This window comes from Drosophila montana, unplaced genomic scaffold, assembly GCF_035044405.1.
Source record: "Drosophila montana isolate Dmon_TW-CO22-7 unplaced genomic scaffold, ASM3504440v1 contig_1624_1, whole genome shotgun sequence".
NCBI lineage: Eukaryota > Metazoa > Arthropoda > Insecta > Diptera > Drosophilidae > Drosophila > Drosophila montana.
Window position 1 is genome coordinate 261,866 of NW_026996559.1, and position 16,546 is coordinate 278,411.

Genomic DNA, 16,546 nt, shown 5'->3' on the forward strand with positions numbered 1-16,546 from the left:
AAAATAGTTAATTTCGACCATAAATCAGACATATATATATGTAATACATGTGATTCCCTCGCTCTCTCTCTCTCTCTTTCTCACTCGCTCTCTCTCTATTTCAATTGCTTACTTCTTTATGGCCCTTAGCAGTACAGTTTGACCTGTTCGCTTGGGTGACTCTTCAAATGTTTGCTTAGCTTCTTAATTAATTGCACATTAGGCGCTTCTCCTTCCCCGATTTCTGGAATTTGTTGTTTAGCAAGTGGATTGTGTGCCCCCATTTGCTTCCAACCACAACTCCCCCTCCCACACACACATACACACGCACACGCACACTTCTCGCTTAAAACTTGATAGTATTTGATAATTATTTATTGCGAATTTCCTCCGCTCAGCGACTCATGCGCAATGTCTAACCCCTCACCTTTCCAGCACATATTAACCCTCCTCCGCTGATTGGGGCCAAAGAAACGCCAACACAATTGAATACTTATTATTTTAGTTGTCTCTTCACATCCTTCCTGTTCCCTTCCGCATTCAGTTCAAAGTGCGGCACCCAGAAAAAAATGCTGACTTGTTAACTTTTATTGACGGCCCCCAGTTCCCGCTTGCCCCCCTTTGCACCTTTCTTCCTTTCCAATGACCAGGCCACTGTTTCAGTTGCATTGTCTTTGGGCGGTAAAATTTGTAATAGTTTTCCTGGCCAGTTAAGAAGTCTTTTACGATTTACGGTTTGAAAAGCACTGGGCCGATTGGTCAATGCCCAGCCGGGGAACCGCAATAAAATCAGCAGCAGAAGCAAAACCTGAAAGCGAGCGCCGAACCGGAAGCGTTGCCATAGCTGCCGTCAACGGCGTCGTCCATTGTCGTAGTCCAAACAAAGGTGATATCAGAATGCGAAGGGGGATTGGTGGGGGAGGGGGGGGGGGGTGGTCTGGTCGGTTGAGCGGGTGACAAACCAAAGGGTAGAGGGAGTTGCAATGTGCGCAGCGCGGTGCGGCATGCGGAACTGCTGCCACTTGCTGTGCATGTCAATGACGCCATGCACTCAACTGTGGCGATGTTCAATTTCTGAATTGCAGGTTATGTGCATAGTTTGACAGCAACTGTAGTTAACAGACACTGACAACGTGTGTGTGTGTGCACACAAAGAATCTTCACAATTTTGGTTTGTTTGGTTTGTTTGGCTTCTGAGGAAGTTTAAATGTAGATATGTGCACGGTATCTGCTATCAGAAATACCTAATACACACATCGTTAAAAGTCAGTAACATTGAATTGTGGGCTTAACATGTTTAGTAAGCGAGTATCTTTAGATACATATTCAGGTCTTATACACATTAAAAATGGACAACAAATAAATACCAAAACACATTTTTATACTTTGTGGGGAAAACGGGGGACATGTGAGTACTATACGAACACCTACAACACCTACACCAAGTTCTGATTAATATAATTAATGTGTTCTTCAATAACTTAATGTATATATTTCAAGCTGCAAGTCTCGAGCTTGCTATAGTTGCCAAGATCGACAGATATACCTGGTTAGGATTGTCGAATGTGCTTCCTTCTGCCTGTTACGTGCATGTGGTCAAAACTAATATACCAGCTTTTATTAATTTTCAATGGGTACAGGGAATATTTGGATATCAGCTTTTAGTACTGGAAAAAATTGCCATATATATTGTTTAGTGCGTTAAAGACGGCTTGACACAAGAATAATACTCTCTGCGCACAAATATAAGATGTAAATCAAATATTTTTCGATATTTTCGGTTGGTCAGAGCTCAAATCGCAATTTGACAGCTACGCATTGGGGTTTGAGAGTCACATGTTGTGACACACATATATTTTTCATAGCCTAACAGCAGGCGCAAAGCGAAATTCAGCGGAACTGCGTGAGGCATGCACACATATGCATCCATTTATACATGCATGTATGTCTATAGTATCTGGGAAATGGTCACTCACCTGATATTTTCTTATGCTGTCCAGCTGCTCTAGCGTCGGCGCCACAATTTGCGCTATTTGCTGTTGTTGTTGTTGTTGATGTTGTTGCTGCTGCTGCTGCTGTTGTTGGGCGGCAGCGCCGCTGCCATTGCCGGGCATGCGACGATCTGGCAACTGTGGCGCGGGGGCGCAGTTAATGAGGCGTCCATCCTTCTCAATACGCAGATGATCACGAGGCGGCGGCAAGGGCTTGGCGTTGCCATTAAGCTGCATTCGGTTGTGTGCGTATGTGTGTGTGAGTGTGTGTTTGTGTGTGTGTGGTTGAAAAAGTGAGAGAAGGAGAGCGAAGGGAGGAATAGAGCATATATTGAGAGAACGATTAGTTGAGATCTTAACAGTTTTTTTTCTCTATAACTATATATATGCATGCATGCATGTGTTGGTGTGCGTTTGTGTGTGTGTTTGTGTGTGTGCGTGTGTTTCAGTTATGCATGTGTGTCGTTGTTATTGTTATTTTTGTTGTTGCTGTTGCCGCGGCTGTTGCTGATGTCGCTGTTGTTGTTGGTGATCTTGTTCTTGTTGTTTATCAAATTGCAATTTGCAGCGAGACCAACGCCCCTTCCCACCCCACCCCCCTCCGACACTCCAGCAAAATAGCCACCATTCCGTTAACAGCAAGCAACTATGAAGCATGTGATGCGATTTTTAGGGATGTGGAGATAAACAATCTTTTACGTCTGCTTCATCGTCTTATTCTAGTTATTTATAGAGTATATTCCCGAGTATTTGTTTATGTTCATGCAGTTGGCCTTTGATTCATTCGATTCATTTGCATTGTCGAATAGTTTATTCTGTTGCGCCCATTGCCCCGCCCTCAACTATTTATCAGCCAACTAAGGGAGAGCCCCAACTAGGGAGAAGACCCTTGTGCAACCCCTTGCAAAATTTATCGCCAACGATTTTTATATAAATTACTCAAGGGTTTGTTTTGTTGTTGTTGGTATATTGCAAAAATACACACACACACACAGACAGACACACACACATATACACGCACACAGGCAAATTACGCTACATAGGTGGTTGGGTGGCTTATGGGCGTGGTCTTGGCAGAGCTTAGGATTATGTTGCTAACGAGGACAGCGCTACATCGTGGCAACCGAGGGAATTAGGCCAGCGTCAGCTGAGACGAGACATGGCAACAACTGCCAAGGGGTTGGGGTCACCCAGGAAGGAATTAAATCAAAAAGCCATAAAAGGGGAAAGGCAGACAGCAAGAGTGGGGGCGACTGGAAGTCTGGATACCATAGCACTATAGCATAGGCCAAATGAGATGCGGCCTATAATTAACAATTGCATCTGCTTTGCCCGAACTGAAGACAAACAAACTGCAAGAAAAAGCAGAGGAAACCTACTTATAGTCAGAGCACTCTACACAATTTGAGTCTATGGCATTATTCAAGCCATACGTAGACTTTGTTATTTTCCTATTTTACTATTTTACTTCGCTTGTTTAGCTTGTTTTGCTAAGGGCATTCCCTGTAGCTTCCGATACAGCTGCATTGTGCTTCAAATATAACATATCGGGCTGAGAAACTATTTGTAGAATTGCCTATATTTCTGATTGGGCTCAAAAGCTTACAAGAACTACAAAAATCGATTCAGACTTTGGATGCAAAGATTTAAAGTGATTACAGTCTTGGCCCTTAAATCCTGGGAGACTCTTTTCGACATATTTAAAGGGTAATCGCTGTGAATAGAGTATAGCGTAGTCCGTTACATGCGACTGCAACGGTCACAATAGTTTGGACCTAAATGAGTAGTGGAAACCAGACTAAATACATTATTGAAAACTGTATAATTAGCAAAAAGAATTGATCGAAAATTTAATAGTTCATTTAAGTTCTTGCCATGGTCCATGTATCTATAAATAATTAAATGATTTCTGAATATGAAAACGCTATGTGGAAATTGTGAATGGGTATAAAAGACAAAATGTGCGGAAATTGCAGCGGTAAACGTAGCTAGTTGTCGCTGCTGCTGCCTGCTGCTGCTGCAGCTGAAGCTAGAGCAAATGTTGCTGCGGTGTGTGGGAAATGCGCGCAGTTGGTCGCAGGTAGCGGAAATGCTGATGAAATGCAAATTGCTGCTGATTTATGTCATAAAATGGCAGCGATTGACGCGAAAAAGCAGGAGAGACAGTGCGAGAGAGGGGGAGAGAGAGAGCAAAGCAGACTGGGATAAGGGGGAGCTAATCGACTGTTCCGTGAAGAATGTCGGTCATGTGCAAGGCGTGCAAGGTGGTTATATTTTCTTGCCAGCAGCGCTGCGATTGACAAATTACGTGGTCTAACTTAAACTAGGACAGAGCACACAGAAAGCGCTATACAAAGAGAGATAAAGAGTTTAGAGAAAGGAAGAAAGAGAGAGAGAAAGAGAGAAAGAGAGAGAGGGCAAGCGGGCAGAGAGTGGTGCCACGGGGAAATTGAAATAGTAAGTATTACAAGGTACAGAGTACAAAGTTGAAATACTATTGTGGTTGTTGGTATACCTCATCAGCAATGCGCTGGGCATCGCCAGCAACATGAACAGCAGCAGACGCACAGCCAGCGGCAGCAGGCGCAGTGGCCACGCCCAGCGAGGAGAGCGTCGTATGGACGGTCGATGCATTTGAGGAGCTAGCATTTGATAGCAGTGAGCCACGCGAGGATAGATGTGCGGGCGGCGGATAACGTGGCGGCGCCTTGACCATCTCAATAAAGCTATCGGGCACATCGACGGGCAGCTCGCGATGCTTCGGTGGCGGTGGCGGTGCCGGTGCCGGCAGCAGCAGCGACATGCCTGCCGGCGGCTGCTGCTGACTACTCAGCTCATAGCCAGGCGGAGCCAGGCTAAGATCGTCCGGAACCGTTAAGCTGCTCGTTGTTGATGGAGCGCTGGGTATGTGGCTGCTGTGGCTGCTTCTGCTGACGCTGCTGCTGCTGTGACTGTTGCTGCTGGTGTGCATGGAGCTGTTGCTGCTGCTGCGTGTGCTATTCAGGGAGTTGCTGTTGCTGTTGCTACTGCTGCTAATTCCCGTCAATTTGTTGGGCGTTGCAGCTGGGCTGCTGCTGCTGTTGTTGTTGCTATTGTTGTTGCTGTTGCTGTTGCTGTTGTTGCTGTTGCAATTGCTTGCCGTTTGCTGCTGCTGCTGCTGGCGGTGCTGCAAGTGACGATAGGCAATTGTTTCGAACGATTCCAGCGTCTGTTTGCTCAGCATATCGTCAAAAGTGCTCGACGATGGCGAGCTGGCGCCCTTGCAATAAATCCCATCCACCACACACAGCAACTCGTCGGCCATGTTGTTGCCGGTACTGTTGTGATTGTTGCCGTTGCTCGCGTCCGGATTGTTGCCTCCAAATGTTGCCTGCAACTTGTAGCTGGGCATTTGTTGTTGCGCTATTTGTGCGCCTGTTGCCGCTGTTGTTGCATTGATTGCCGTTGTTGTTGCTGCTGTTGCTGCTGTTGCTGCTGCTGCTGCTGCTGTTGCCGCCAGTTGCTGCGATTGTTGTTGCTGTTCCGTTTGTAGATCGTTTTCATAGTTTTCGATTTGTTCCAATTTGGTTTGTTGTTTTTGATTGTACAAATTTTGTGTGGCCACATCGAGTGCAATTGTTGTTGTAGTTGTAGTTGTTGTTGTTGTTTTTGATGAGTGTAGTTGTTGTTGTAGTTGATGATGATGTTGTTGTTGTTCATGTTGATGTGAAGAATGATATGCAACAATTAACAATTTGTTAGCATGATCATTTTTAGTTTTAGTTGTGTTCTTGGTGATGGTGTCGGTGGTGTTGTTGATGATGCTGGTGATTGTTGTGTGGTTGGTGTTGTGTATCTATGTATGGTGGTTGTTGGATGGTGCGTGGTGCATGGTGCATGGTGCATGGTGCATGGTACATGTGGACAATGTGGTGCGGTGTAAAGAAAATGCATGAAATGAGTGGTTCAGTAAGCAAGCGTGTATTCGTGTGGTTGTTATTAGTGACTCTTGTTAGTTGTTGTTAGGGGTTGTTGTTTGTGTATCAATGCGCATATGATTTAATCAAGCATTTGTGGTTGGTTTTTTGGGGTTTTTGCTTTTTGTTAAATTGGGTGGACTGCAGTGGCAGGTGGGTGGTTATTGTAGGCCCCCTGGGCTTTTGCTTACCTGCGGCGGACGGGGAGGCGGATATCTGGGTGGCGTCTTATTGCGTGCTATAAACGTGTCGGGACAGTCGACGGCCATCTCGCGATGTGGACCTGTATGGGGTAACAAACGTTGCAATTTAAACGCCATCTAATAACAGCTATTCGACAAGGTGGTTAGCTTACCGTTATCTTGATTCATCGACAGCATGGTCAGCATTTCCTGGTCAATCTCCCTAATATCACTTGAGTGCGTGCGATAATGCTGCTGCTGCTGCTGTTGCTGCTGATGATGCAAATGATGATGCTGGCCACTTATGTAATCATCCGGCAGACATGGCTTCAGATCATCGCCATCAATGACCACAATGCTGGAGCCGGAACGGCGACGTGGCCTTGAAAAAGAGCAGAGCAAAAGAGTTGGGCATGAAATCAAAATGTGTACTTTATTAGATAAAGGGGCACCCGAGCAGGGACAAATTCCAATTAAATTAATTAGTAGCCGAGTTTATTGTGTTGTAAATGTTCACCATGGGCGATTCTCTCTCTCCCATAGTTTTACACCCAGTTTTAAAACTTGGGAGAAGAAATCAGTATCGCTTTTTTACCAAATCGTAGGGTCAACAGTATCAAGAAGGTTCCAATCGAAATTCCAATTACGTTTTGTACAGTCGTTTGCATACGACCTTTTTATTTGCTTAAAATGCTGGATCCTTAAAGAACTACGCGTATTATTCATCTAATAATAATTTTGGAAAATATATTCATGTAAATTTATTGTGAAGTATTGAAGTAATTTATAGAACTCTTCATCAGAGACTAACATAGCGCCAACAGCATAGAGCAGGGACAGCAACGAAGCAATGTGGCGACCCAGAAGGGTTAATTTTTCGCTGATAATAAAGTCGAACACACTTGCGCAGCGGTTAGAACCAGTTAGGATGTGCCATAAGCGCTAGGTTTTAGCTCTACAAACGAGTAAGGTTATTATGGAAATTGGTGGATATATCGAAAGAAACGATAAGCTCATGGTTTTTTCTAGATCTAAAAATATTTAAGAGCATAAATTACTTGTATCCGAACCATAGAATGTATGTATCTAACCATATTTGTTGGACGCCAATTTTGGATGGAATTTAATGCACCTGCACTTGTATTATGTTCAGTAGAAGAAACAATTAAAATTTTGAAAATATATGACAAACCAAGGTCTGACCTAAGCGCTAGATTCTTAGATGTGAAAGACCAATTTTACCCAAAGGCATTTGGTTCGATTTGTGAACCAAGCCACTTACATTCTCTATTTGACCTTGTAGCCCTGATTATTGTACCCTCTTTTACCCTCTAGAATTGGAATAAAAATGTTTTTCAATATAATTTTAATTGAAGTCTCGAAAGTATACAAAATGATTGTTCAAAAATAATCTGTATCTGTGAAATGCTTTCAGCATGTAAAGTATGTAGGAATCCATGGAAGCCATCTGTCTTTCTGTTCAGCATGCAGTCAATTTTCATTTTCATCTTTTGCCACAATCTGAAGAACCAATTTCCTGGTTGCGGTTAACATTCGGCTTGTTCTCTTGCTCTGCTGTTAGCTGTTGCTAGCTGTTGCTAGCTGTTGCTAGCTGCTAGCTGCATCTCAATCGGCCGCATCCCCAATTGCGAGTCAATCAGGCATCTGACGTTAACACGCGTCTCCGGAGGCACGAATCACGAATCACGCATCACACATCACGTATCACGAGGCTGTGGTCCGGCTTCGGTTCATACCTCGGCTTTGGTTTCGGTCGAGAATGTGGCAGACTATTGCTATGCTAGGTATTTCACATCTACTCCCGTTCTTCTCTTTGGTTCCCCTAGTGCGGTACAGGCGAGAAAATTGGCTGAATATTTGACTGAATTCCCTTTACAATGGTTGATTGGGGAATAGGATTTGCCGGGCTCGTGTAAAAAGCGCGGTTTGCGTCCTATGTTTATTCCTCTTAAAGCCACATTTCATGAAATATGACTAAATCTTTAAAATGTGGATATTGTCCGTTTATGTAATGCACGCTTTTTGCTTATGCAATTATTTTTATATGGACGAGCGCACTTCGTTTACGGTGCAGGCCACGAAATATACGTAATGTCTCTCTGTAGTGTTTTGTCATCGTGGTTTGCATACAAAATGGGATGTATATCTAGGAGACAGCGTGATTGCACACATAGACACGACAACAGGCAGTGGCAGAATAAGTTTTCGTTATACTATACTACAAAGTAATGGCTAATCCCTAAAGTAGATTCTACGGGCATCTACTTTCACTGGTCAGAATGTGACCAGAGACTGCAAACAAACTGATTTCCCAGGTAAACCAAAATTTAGTTTCGATTATGCCAGGACAATCTACCAAAACACAAATCTGTAATTATTCAGTTTTGGCGCCTATATAATTGCCAGTAATCGATGGGATGTTTTGGTTACAACTATTAGAAAACATTGTATTTTTGACAAAGATGTGCATTATAAAGGTAGAATGCCGCTTTATATTTAACCAAATATGAGAACAAATAAATTATTATCAATGTCAAAGCGCCTTAAAGCAGTTGAAAACAAAGAAGGCGACCTACTAAATATTAAAAGTAATACATTCATAATTTGAATTGAGGTTTTTCAACACTTAAAGTACCTAACTAAATTATAAAATAGAATAGAATGAATGTTTAATCGGCGGAAACTTGGTTCGTTTGCCACCCATTTTGGCAATTAATTTAATTATACCCGATCTTAAAGATCGCAATCAATACTTTTAGTTAACTTATATTAATATATTTTATAGAATATATTCTCTGCTCGAAATTGTAAATAAATGAATGTTATAATACGATATTTGATCTTTATATTATCTATTTATAAATCTACAGGATGAAACTGAAAATCACGCTGGTTATTCTGAAAAGCAAATACTGTTGTGCAGTGTTAACATTTGTATGTGAAAAATAAATTTGTATGTGCATGTGTAAATTTAACAAAAACGCAGTTGTAGATCAAAGAAAAGAAAACTTAGAATGAACCAGGAAATTTGTTGATTATGTTAGCTTCAACAAACAATAACAATGTGTTGAGGAATGCAAGTGTTAGTGTTGCATTCACTCAAATAAATCACAGACAAACCATCACCCGGTTAGAGCCTCAGTTGCACTTCCACTCACCATTGCTTCAGGATGCGCATTTTGCTGTTTGTTGTTGTTGTTGTTGTTGTGCGTTTGATATGCTTGATATGGCCTTATCCTGCACTCTGGCACATTTTAGTTATTTGAAGCGCTGCCTATGCAGGCGCACACATAAAAAAATAAAACACGTTAACAAAAAATGTTGCGATAAATCTGCGCATGCGCGCAATACGAAACGGGCAACAGCTAAACAAAAAACACACAGACAGACTAAAGCAATTGTATTTTCGATTGCATTTATTGTGGCTGTTGTTGTTTATTGACCAAGGTATAAATTACGACAGCAGCAGCAACAATCGACTGTAAAAAGTTGTTTGACCAATTTCTCAGCACTTTCGAAAGAAATTTTCGCTGTTGTCGTCGTTCATTGCTTTTACGACTACTGCTGCTGCTGCTACTGCAACAGCTCACAGCTGCAGTAGCCATTGACGTTGCATGTTGACCACACAAACACACGCTCTCACACTCACACAATCTCACACTCACACAGACGGACATCGCATAGTTTTTGCCACTTTTTTCACTTGTACAAACATTTCAATTTTAACAGCAACAAAAGCTTTAAAACCTGCTCGATCTGGCAACACTTTAGTTTACAAAACTGCACTAAACTAAAGCAATTGCAAAGCGAATGATGTACTAAAGTAGTAGATAAATAAGAAGCAGAAGAAGAGGAGAAAGATGTAGAACGACTAGAAGAACGAAGAGACAGCAAGATTCGCTTTGCTCTTGCTTATGTTTTTGTTGTTGTTGATGCTTTTGGAGTTTAATTACAATTTAATGAGTTCTAAGGGCCCACAGACACAAACACACACGTAAACACACACACACACACGCACACACTCACACACATACACGCGTAATGGCCAATGCTTTTGTTGTCAATCGACCAAAAGATAACTACGAATTGCAAAACAAAAATCATTGTCATTAGACATTTGTCATTGTGTGTTTGCCGGTCTGCGAACAGTTATATTTGCTGTTATTATTTTTGCTGTTGATTGTTGCTTGTTGCTTTTACTGCGCGACGCGACAACAAAACGTTTACCTCTCTCTGCGAACAAAGTCAGCCATAGACTGAAAAACTAAAACTGCGACTGCGACTGTGAGCTGAGCTGACACAAACGAAACGCTGGCTCAAGCGCAAGCGAGTGAGCGGCGCAAGAGAGCTGAGAGCGAAGAGCGGCCAAGTATGTTGTACCTGTCGGCAGCGCGGCGCAAGTGCAGCGCACTCAAAACGAGAAAAGTTTATTTTTCAGTATTAAAGGACATGAATACACACACACACATACACAACTCACGGATATAAGAGGTGCACAAACAATGGGTTTGGCAAATTACGCTAGCTTCAAGAGGGCACAACAAACAGAGAAGCAGAAACGCTGCACAGGAATAGGAATTTCAGCAAAAACAAAACAACAAGAAGAAGAAGAAAAGCAGCAGCAACAGCAGAACGAAAAGCAGAACGTGAGGTAAAAGCAATCGAGCAAACGTGCGCTCTGAAGTTGACGCCGACGCCGGCAGCAAAGGCAGGTACACATGCTCTTGTAAATATCCATACTTATATACATACATTCACACATTCACATGCATGTTGCTTAGCCTGTTAATGCCTTGCAGCATACAAAAGAACAAAAGGTGTGTGTGCCGTCTATCAGTATGTATGCATACATATATATGCTTGCATGTGTGCCTGTGTGTTCGTGAATCAATAGTTAGCAATGTAAATATGTATGTATGCTGCGACTGCGGCCGTTGCCCAAAGGAAGCACAAGCAGGAACAACAACTGGGGCTTATTGGCGCGCGCAGCTCCAAAGGCAGCTTCACTGCCGAAGCTACAGCCAGCATTAAAGATGCCCAAAACTTAACACACACACACACACACACACACACACACATACACAGGCGCTCGTGCAATTGTGTTTGTGTCGTTAGCCTGGGCCAACAGAGAGCGAGAGAGGGAAAGAGAGAGCATGCGAGAGCAAGTAGAGAGCGCCGAACGGACGGCAGTGCAGGTAACAAAAATAATTAACGCATTGCTGGACGGAGTGCCTCTATGCTACAAAATCACATGCATTAACATTTCCATGGGTGTGTGCATTAATATTATATGTATATGGCTGTATATATGCATGTATGTATGTGCGTCTATGTAGGTATATATATACATATATTTCCATGCTGCTATGTAAATTAATGTCTCCTGTCAGTGTTGCAGATCTATCACAAGCTTAAACAGTAATTAACTGTCTGTTCATGCTGCATACTTATCTACTACTTGAAATGTTGTTGCATTTACAACCTTTTCTGCTACATTTCATCCTTTCATTTGCTACTTTCAAATATTACGGACAGTACTTGGCTGCCCTTTAAGGTAATTTATCTACTGCGTTTTTTCTATCCGACGCAACAACAAACTACAACAGGTAATATCAAGAATAAGGCAGGGCAAGAGCAACAGCAATAGCAAAGCTAAACAAAACGAAGCGCAACAGAACAAATAAAACAAAACAAAAGACAAACCTCTGTCGCTGTCGCCATCGCTGTTCCAGGTACCTTTCGAACAGAGAAGCATCCTCTAAAGATACAATCAACAACAACAAGGCACACACTTAAGGTGTGTAGCTGTGTGTGTATTTATGTGCGTGTGTGTATGTATGTGGGTATCGTATATCACGTATCCATGTGTGTGCCTGTCGGGCATCATTTAGGCCGCTTTAAGTTGGCTCCCTCAGCAACGACTGTGACTGCGACTTCGGCCCAGTTGCCCGGAGTTATTATAACGGATTTATCTCAAGTTGCATGCAGCAATGCACACACTCACACTCACACACATTTGATTTTATTTTACATACATTCTTGAAACTTTTTGCGCTTTACTTGTTTGTGCTTTTTATTTAGTTTATTCTTCCACAACTCAAAAGTTCACTCGCTGCTGGCAGCTCTGCAACACTCTTTCACTCGCTCACTTCACCCTCGCTCTCTTTCTCCCTGTTGGGCTTCCCGCTCTATTGCCTTTATGTTTTACGCTGCCTGCATTCTCTTCTTTCGCCTCTGTCGCCCTCGCTTCCTCTGCCACAATGTGGGCGTTTGTTGCTTTTGTTGTTGGCGTTGCTTGGCATCACACAATTCGGCTTATAACGACAGGAAATTAATATTTTAATTACAATGTGCGCTTGTATTTACTTTTGCCTTTTCCTTTTCCTTTTTGATTTTTTTTGCCCAGACTAGCTGGCAACGCTCAACGAATGGGATGCTGGCACCGGTAACTCTAATTGATTTAGCATGGGTCCATGGGAAAGTGACCGGTACATTAGCAACAACAGCAGCGGAAGCGGGAGCGGGAGCGGCAGCGGCAGCCACCTCAGCGGTCCTACCCCAACGGTCGCCTCAGGCTTCGCCTCAAAAATGCTGCGCCTGCGCGTGCCTGGCATGCCAAACGGCGAATGCCAAGCGGGCCTCGAGACTGGCTGGGCCTGGGCACTAACATGGTCGCTACATGGCTGGCATGCCAGACCCATGCCGCGAGCCCCTTTCAAGCCACAGCCATGCCCCACACTTGGCTCTCAAAGCATTCGCAAAATTCCAAATTACAGTTGGGCAGGCACAGTTTAAGCGGCACATGTTCGTGTTATGTCGCAACAACATTTACACTGTGAGAAAAAGCTGCTCGCATTTCGTATTTTGTATGAGGTTTAAAGTTACCTTTTTGTTGCCATGTTTTTAGATCTTCTTTTTGATTATTTCAAACTAAAATTCAAATTTAATTTACCTAGACACAACCCCAACAACGGTTAATAAAAATGTTGAATAATAAGGCTTAAGGTGACACTACTCTGTAGTTGTCAATTGTGGAAGTTTAAATTTGTTATCTAAAATTTTCTTAGAATTTAGAAATTAATGGAGTTTTATCATCTTGTCACGAAATGTGTAAAGACGTAGAGCAGACATCTCCAAGCCCATATATGGGCTATATTCTTGATGTGTATCAAGTATCTGCATCTGTCTGTTTTTATGTAATCTTTTCTCAAGTCCGTCTTTTTATTGCAGGCAGTACATATGTCTGAATCGGCAGGATCGGATACCCACCTCCTTATGTAGAACATTATTATGCTTATTAAAATATCTTGACTGTTTCACCAAGAGCTTCTCCATTCTCCTAATAGATCTGCAAAACCCTATCAGATTGAACTTATATATTTTTATAAATCTGCCGTTTAAAATCATTTCTGATCCAGGGGTATTTAATCTTCGGCATGTTGAAGTTAGTCGTTCTTTCCGACCAGCTTAAAGCTAAGGTCACAAATAAAATCAATTTGTTAAAATAAACAATAAAAGACTTATAAAATTTATAGACAATTTAAAGAATTCTCTAGGGATTTTTGGCACGTTTGATTTGCAAATCTCTCTCATGACTTTCGAATTTAGGCTGCAGATTTGTGAACTTTCACACTACACGGGTTTTATTATATTAAATAATTATTTTATTTATTTTTATTATTTACCCGTGGCACGTATGTTATAAAATCAAAAAAGCTTTGAAAATGATTTTGAAACTGATCGGACGGGAATCAAACAACTTTTATGCAAATCGGAAAACTCTTAAAATTCACCAAAAAAATCTTAAAAATGCATTTTCCACCGAAGGAGTTTAAATTTTGCGAGAAATGTGAAACACGTCTCTAATGATTTTTCTTATAGATATTTGGAAATAAATTTGAACACAAAACGTCATCCACCAAATCTTCGACCCCCATTTGCACCAAGGAGGGATGGATTTTTCAAAAAGTGTGAAACATCCCTCAAATGAATTTGAAAATAGATCTTTGAAAATGAGTTTGGGGCCGATCGGATGGTAAACAAAAAACTTTCATACAACCGTTTTCCGCCAATTTACCATTGTTGCGGGTGGAATTTTCCAAATCGCTGAAATACGTACTTATTAAGTTCTTGTGAAGAGCTTTAAAAATAAGTTTGAAGCAAATCGGACACAACTTAAAACGCCGCCCAAAAAAGCTTTAAATCGCATTCCCCCCGAAGAAGTTTGAAATCTGCGAAAAGTGAGAAACACGTCTCAAATGATTTTTCTTATATATCTCTGGAAATGAATTTGAGCGCGAAAAGTCACCCACCAAATCTTTCCACCAAGGAGGAATGGGTTTTCCGAAAAGTGCGAAACACCCCTCAAATGAATTTGAACAAAGATCTTTGAAAATAAGTTTGGGGCCGATCGGATGGTAAACAAAAAAGTTACATACAAACGTTTTTCGCGATTTTTACACACTTGCGAGTGGAAACTCCGTCTTAACGTGCACCTACATCACATAAGGTAACTACAGTGAAAATTTCAGCTTCCTAGCTCTTACGGTTTGGGCTGTGCGTTGATCACCAATCAGTCAGTCAGACAGTCAGTCAGTCAGTCAGGACAAACAGTTTCATATATAGAGATTTTACATTTTATCTACTTGCGCTTATCTGATCTATAAATGCAACACGCACTAATTTGTTAATAATAATATGTAAAAAAAACAATCTTAGAACGAAAACCATGAAAATATATATTTTTATTTTTGCATTTCCTTCGAAAGCAAAAACCCGCATCAAAATCTGAGCTCAAGAGATGCAGAAGGCTATGGTCGGATGTTATTTTACTAAATTTTTGTAAATTGTGTTAATTTAATTAACTAAATCAAACATAACAAGTCCCTTTTCTATCCATTTAATTTGATTATTATTTATTTAATACAAGTTTTTAGGGTTTTTTTTTTTTTGGCCAGCTCTCTAGAAAAAACACTAGAGATTGGAGACCAATTTGGCTGGAATTTTGCTGAAAGAGATTTCTGGGTTGCACGTGTGCATCAAAATGGAATCATCGGACTGAACATAGTCCATGAAGAAGATTATGCACGAGCGCGGAAATTTGGACGGCTTTTCGCAAAAGCTGTTCGCTTTAAGCATAAGCATATTTACACAATCGAACATAGTTGGGAATGTAAATGGAATATCTAGTATAGTTTGGAAAAAAGCAAAGTGTTTTTGTTATCTAATATGCCAGTGCAACGGAAGCTGTGGATAAGGTTAATGCAATTGACTTGTTGCATGCAACCTTTTATTGCTGCTGTTGACTCTCTAATTGATATGCTTGACGCGCCTGACGTAGCGACAGAAAAACCAAACACACAACCAAATCCAAATACCAGCCCAAAGACAAATGTCATCAGCATGGTTGGTTGTCATCGGATGTCAACGCCAGGACGGGCCAGGCCAGGCCAAGCTGTCGACTGCCTCCTGCTCCCGTCAGCTGTCCGGTTCAGTTAGTCCGGGGCTGGGCCATTACAGTCGGACAGTTTTGCCTGCCAAATGCACAGCAGCAATTGCAACCAACAACAGCAACAACTTCGCCAGTCCGCAGTGTTCAGCAGTTCAGCCATTTTATAGTTAAAGTTAGCTATTTACGGAGGTTATTTTAAAACAGATTGTAGCTATTGCGGATACAATAGGACGTATGTAGCTCATAGGCAGCTACTTTTAGCTGTTTTCAACCTGCGATTTAGCTACTCCTTTTTGAGGCAACAGTTGCCAACACTGGCATTCATAGATAATGCACATTGAAGTGCTTTGTTCGTCTAGCATCAAATGACGTCGTCGTTATTGTTGTTGCAGTCGCAGTTGTTGTTGTTGTTGTCGTTGTTGTTGTTGTTGTTGCTGTCATCTTTGTCATTGTCAGTGTCATTATCGTCTGCAACTGATTAGTCAGCAGGTTTTTCAGGCGTTCGCATTGGGGCATTTATCGTGTGCTCCAGACATTTGAATGAAACAATAGACAGTGCCCAAAGGGATAGAGTTATGGTTAAATATAGATAGATTAAAAGTGAGAGAGAGGGAGGTTGAGAGAGAGAGGGAGACAGCAAAGTCTGTTGATGATAGTTTAAATCGGCAGGTTCTTGGAATAGATATACACTTGTTTTGTTTTAACTTGTTGTTTATTAGTTATTCAAATATATACAGTCTTCAAGGTATATACAGTCTTGATCACAACGACAGGCTCAGTTGATTTAGTCATGATTGTCCCTCCGTCCATTCGAAAGTCTGTTTGATCGCGTTGACTTCAAGTTTCAGAAGAAGTAGACATCTTCGACCCCATAAAGTATATATATTAAAGACTAGCGGGTATAACCCGGCCTTGCCCGTGGCACGTATGTTATAAAATAAAAAAAGCTTTGAAAATGATTTTGAA

The 16,546-nt window shown here is 41.7% G+C and overlaps 1 protein-coding gene across 6 annotated transcripts in view; it reads right to left on the bottom strand.

The window, feature by feature from the left end:
- The window catches only part of sdt (stardust), a 96,618-nt gene that overhangs the window by 13,564 nt on the left and 66,508 nt on the right, over positions 1-16,546 (bottom strand). For 2 of the 6 annotated variants that reach the window (XM_064699531.1, XM_064699532.1), the window contains 4 exons: positions 6,282-6,490; positions 6,118-6,209; positions 4,486-5,805; positions 1,956-2,201 (listed from right to left, as the gene is read on the bottom strand). In XM_064699531.1, the coding sequence (XP_064555601.1) occupies positions 1,956-2,201; positions 4,486-5,805; positions 6,118-6,209; positions 6,282-6,490 (1,867 nt within the window). Of the gene's footprint in view, positions 1-1,955; positions 2,202-4,485; positions 5,806-6,117; positions 6,210-6,281; positions 6,491-9,287; positions 9,403-16,546 lie in introns of those variants that run through there. The other 4 variants (XM_064699536.1, XM_064699533.1, XM_064699534.1 and 1 more) reach the window with 3 other exon arrangements.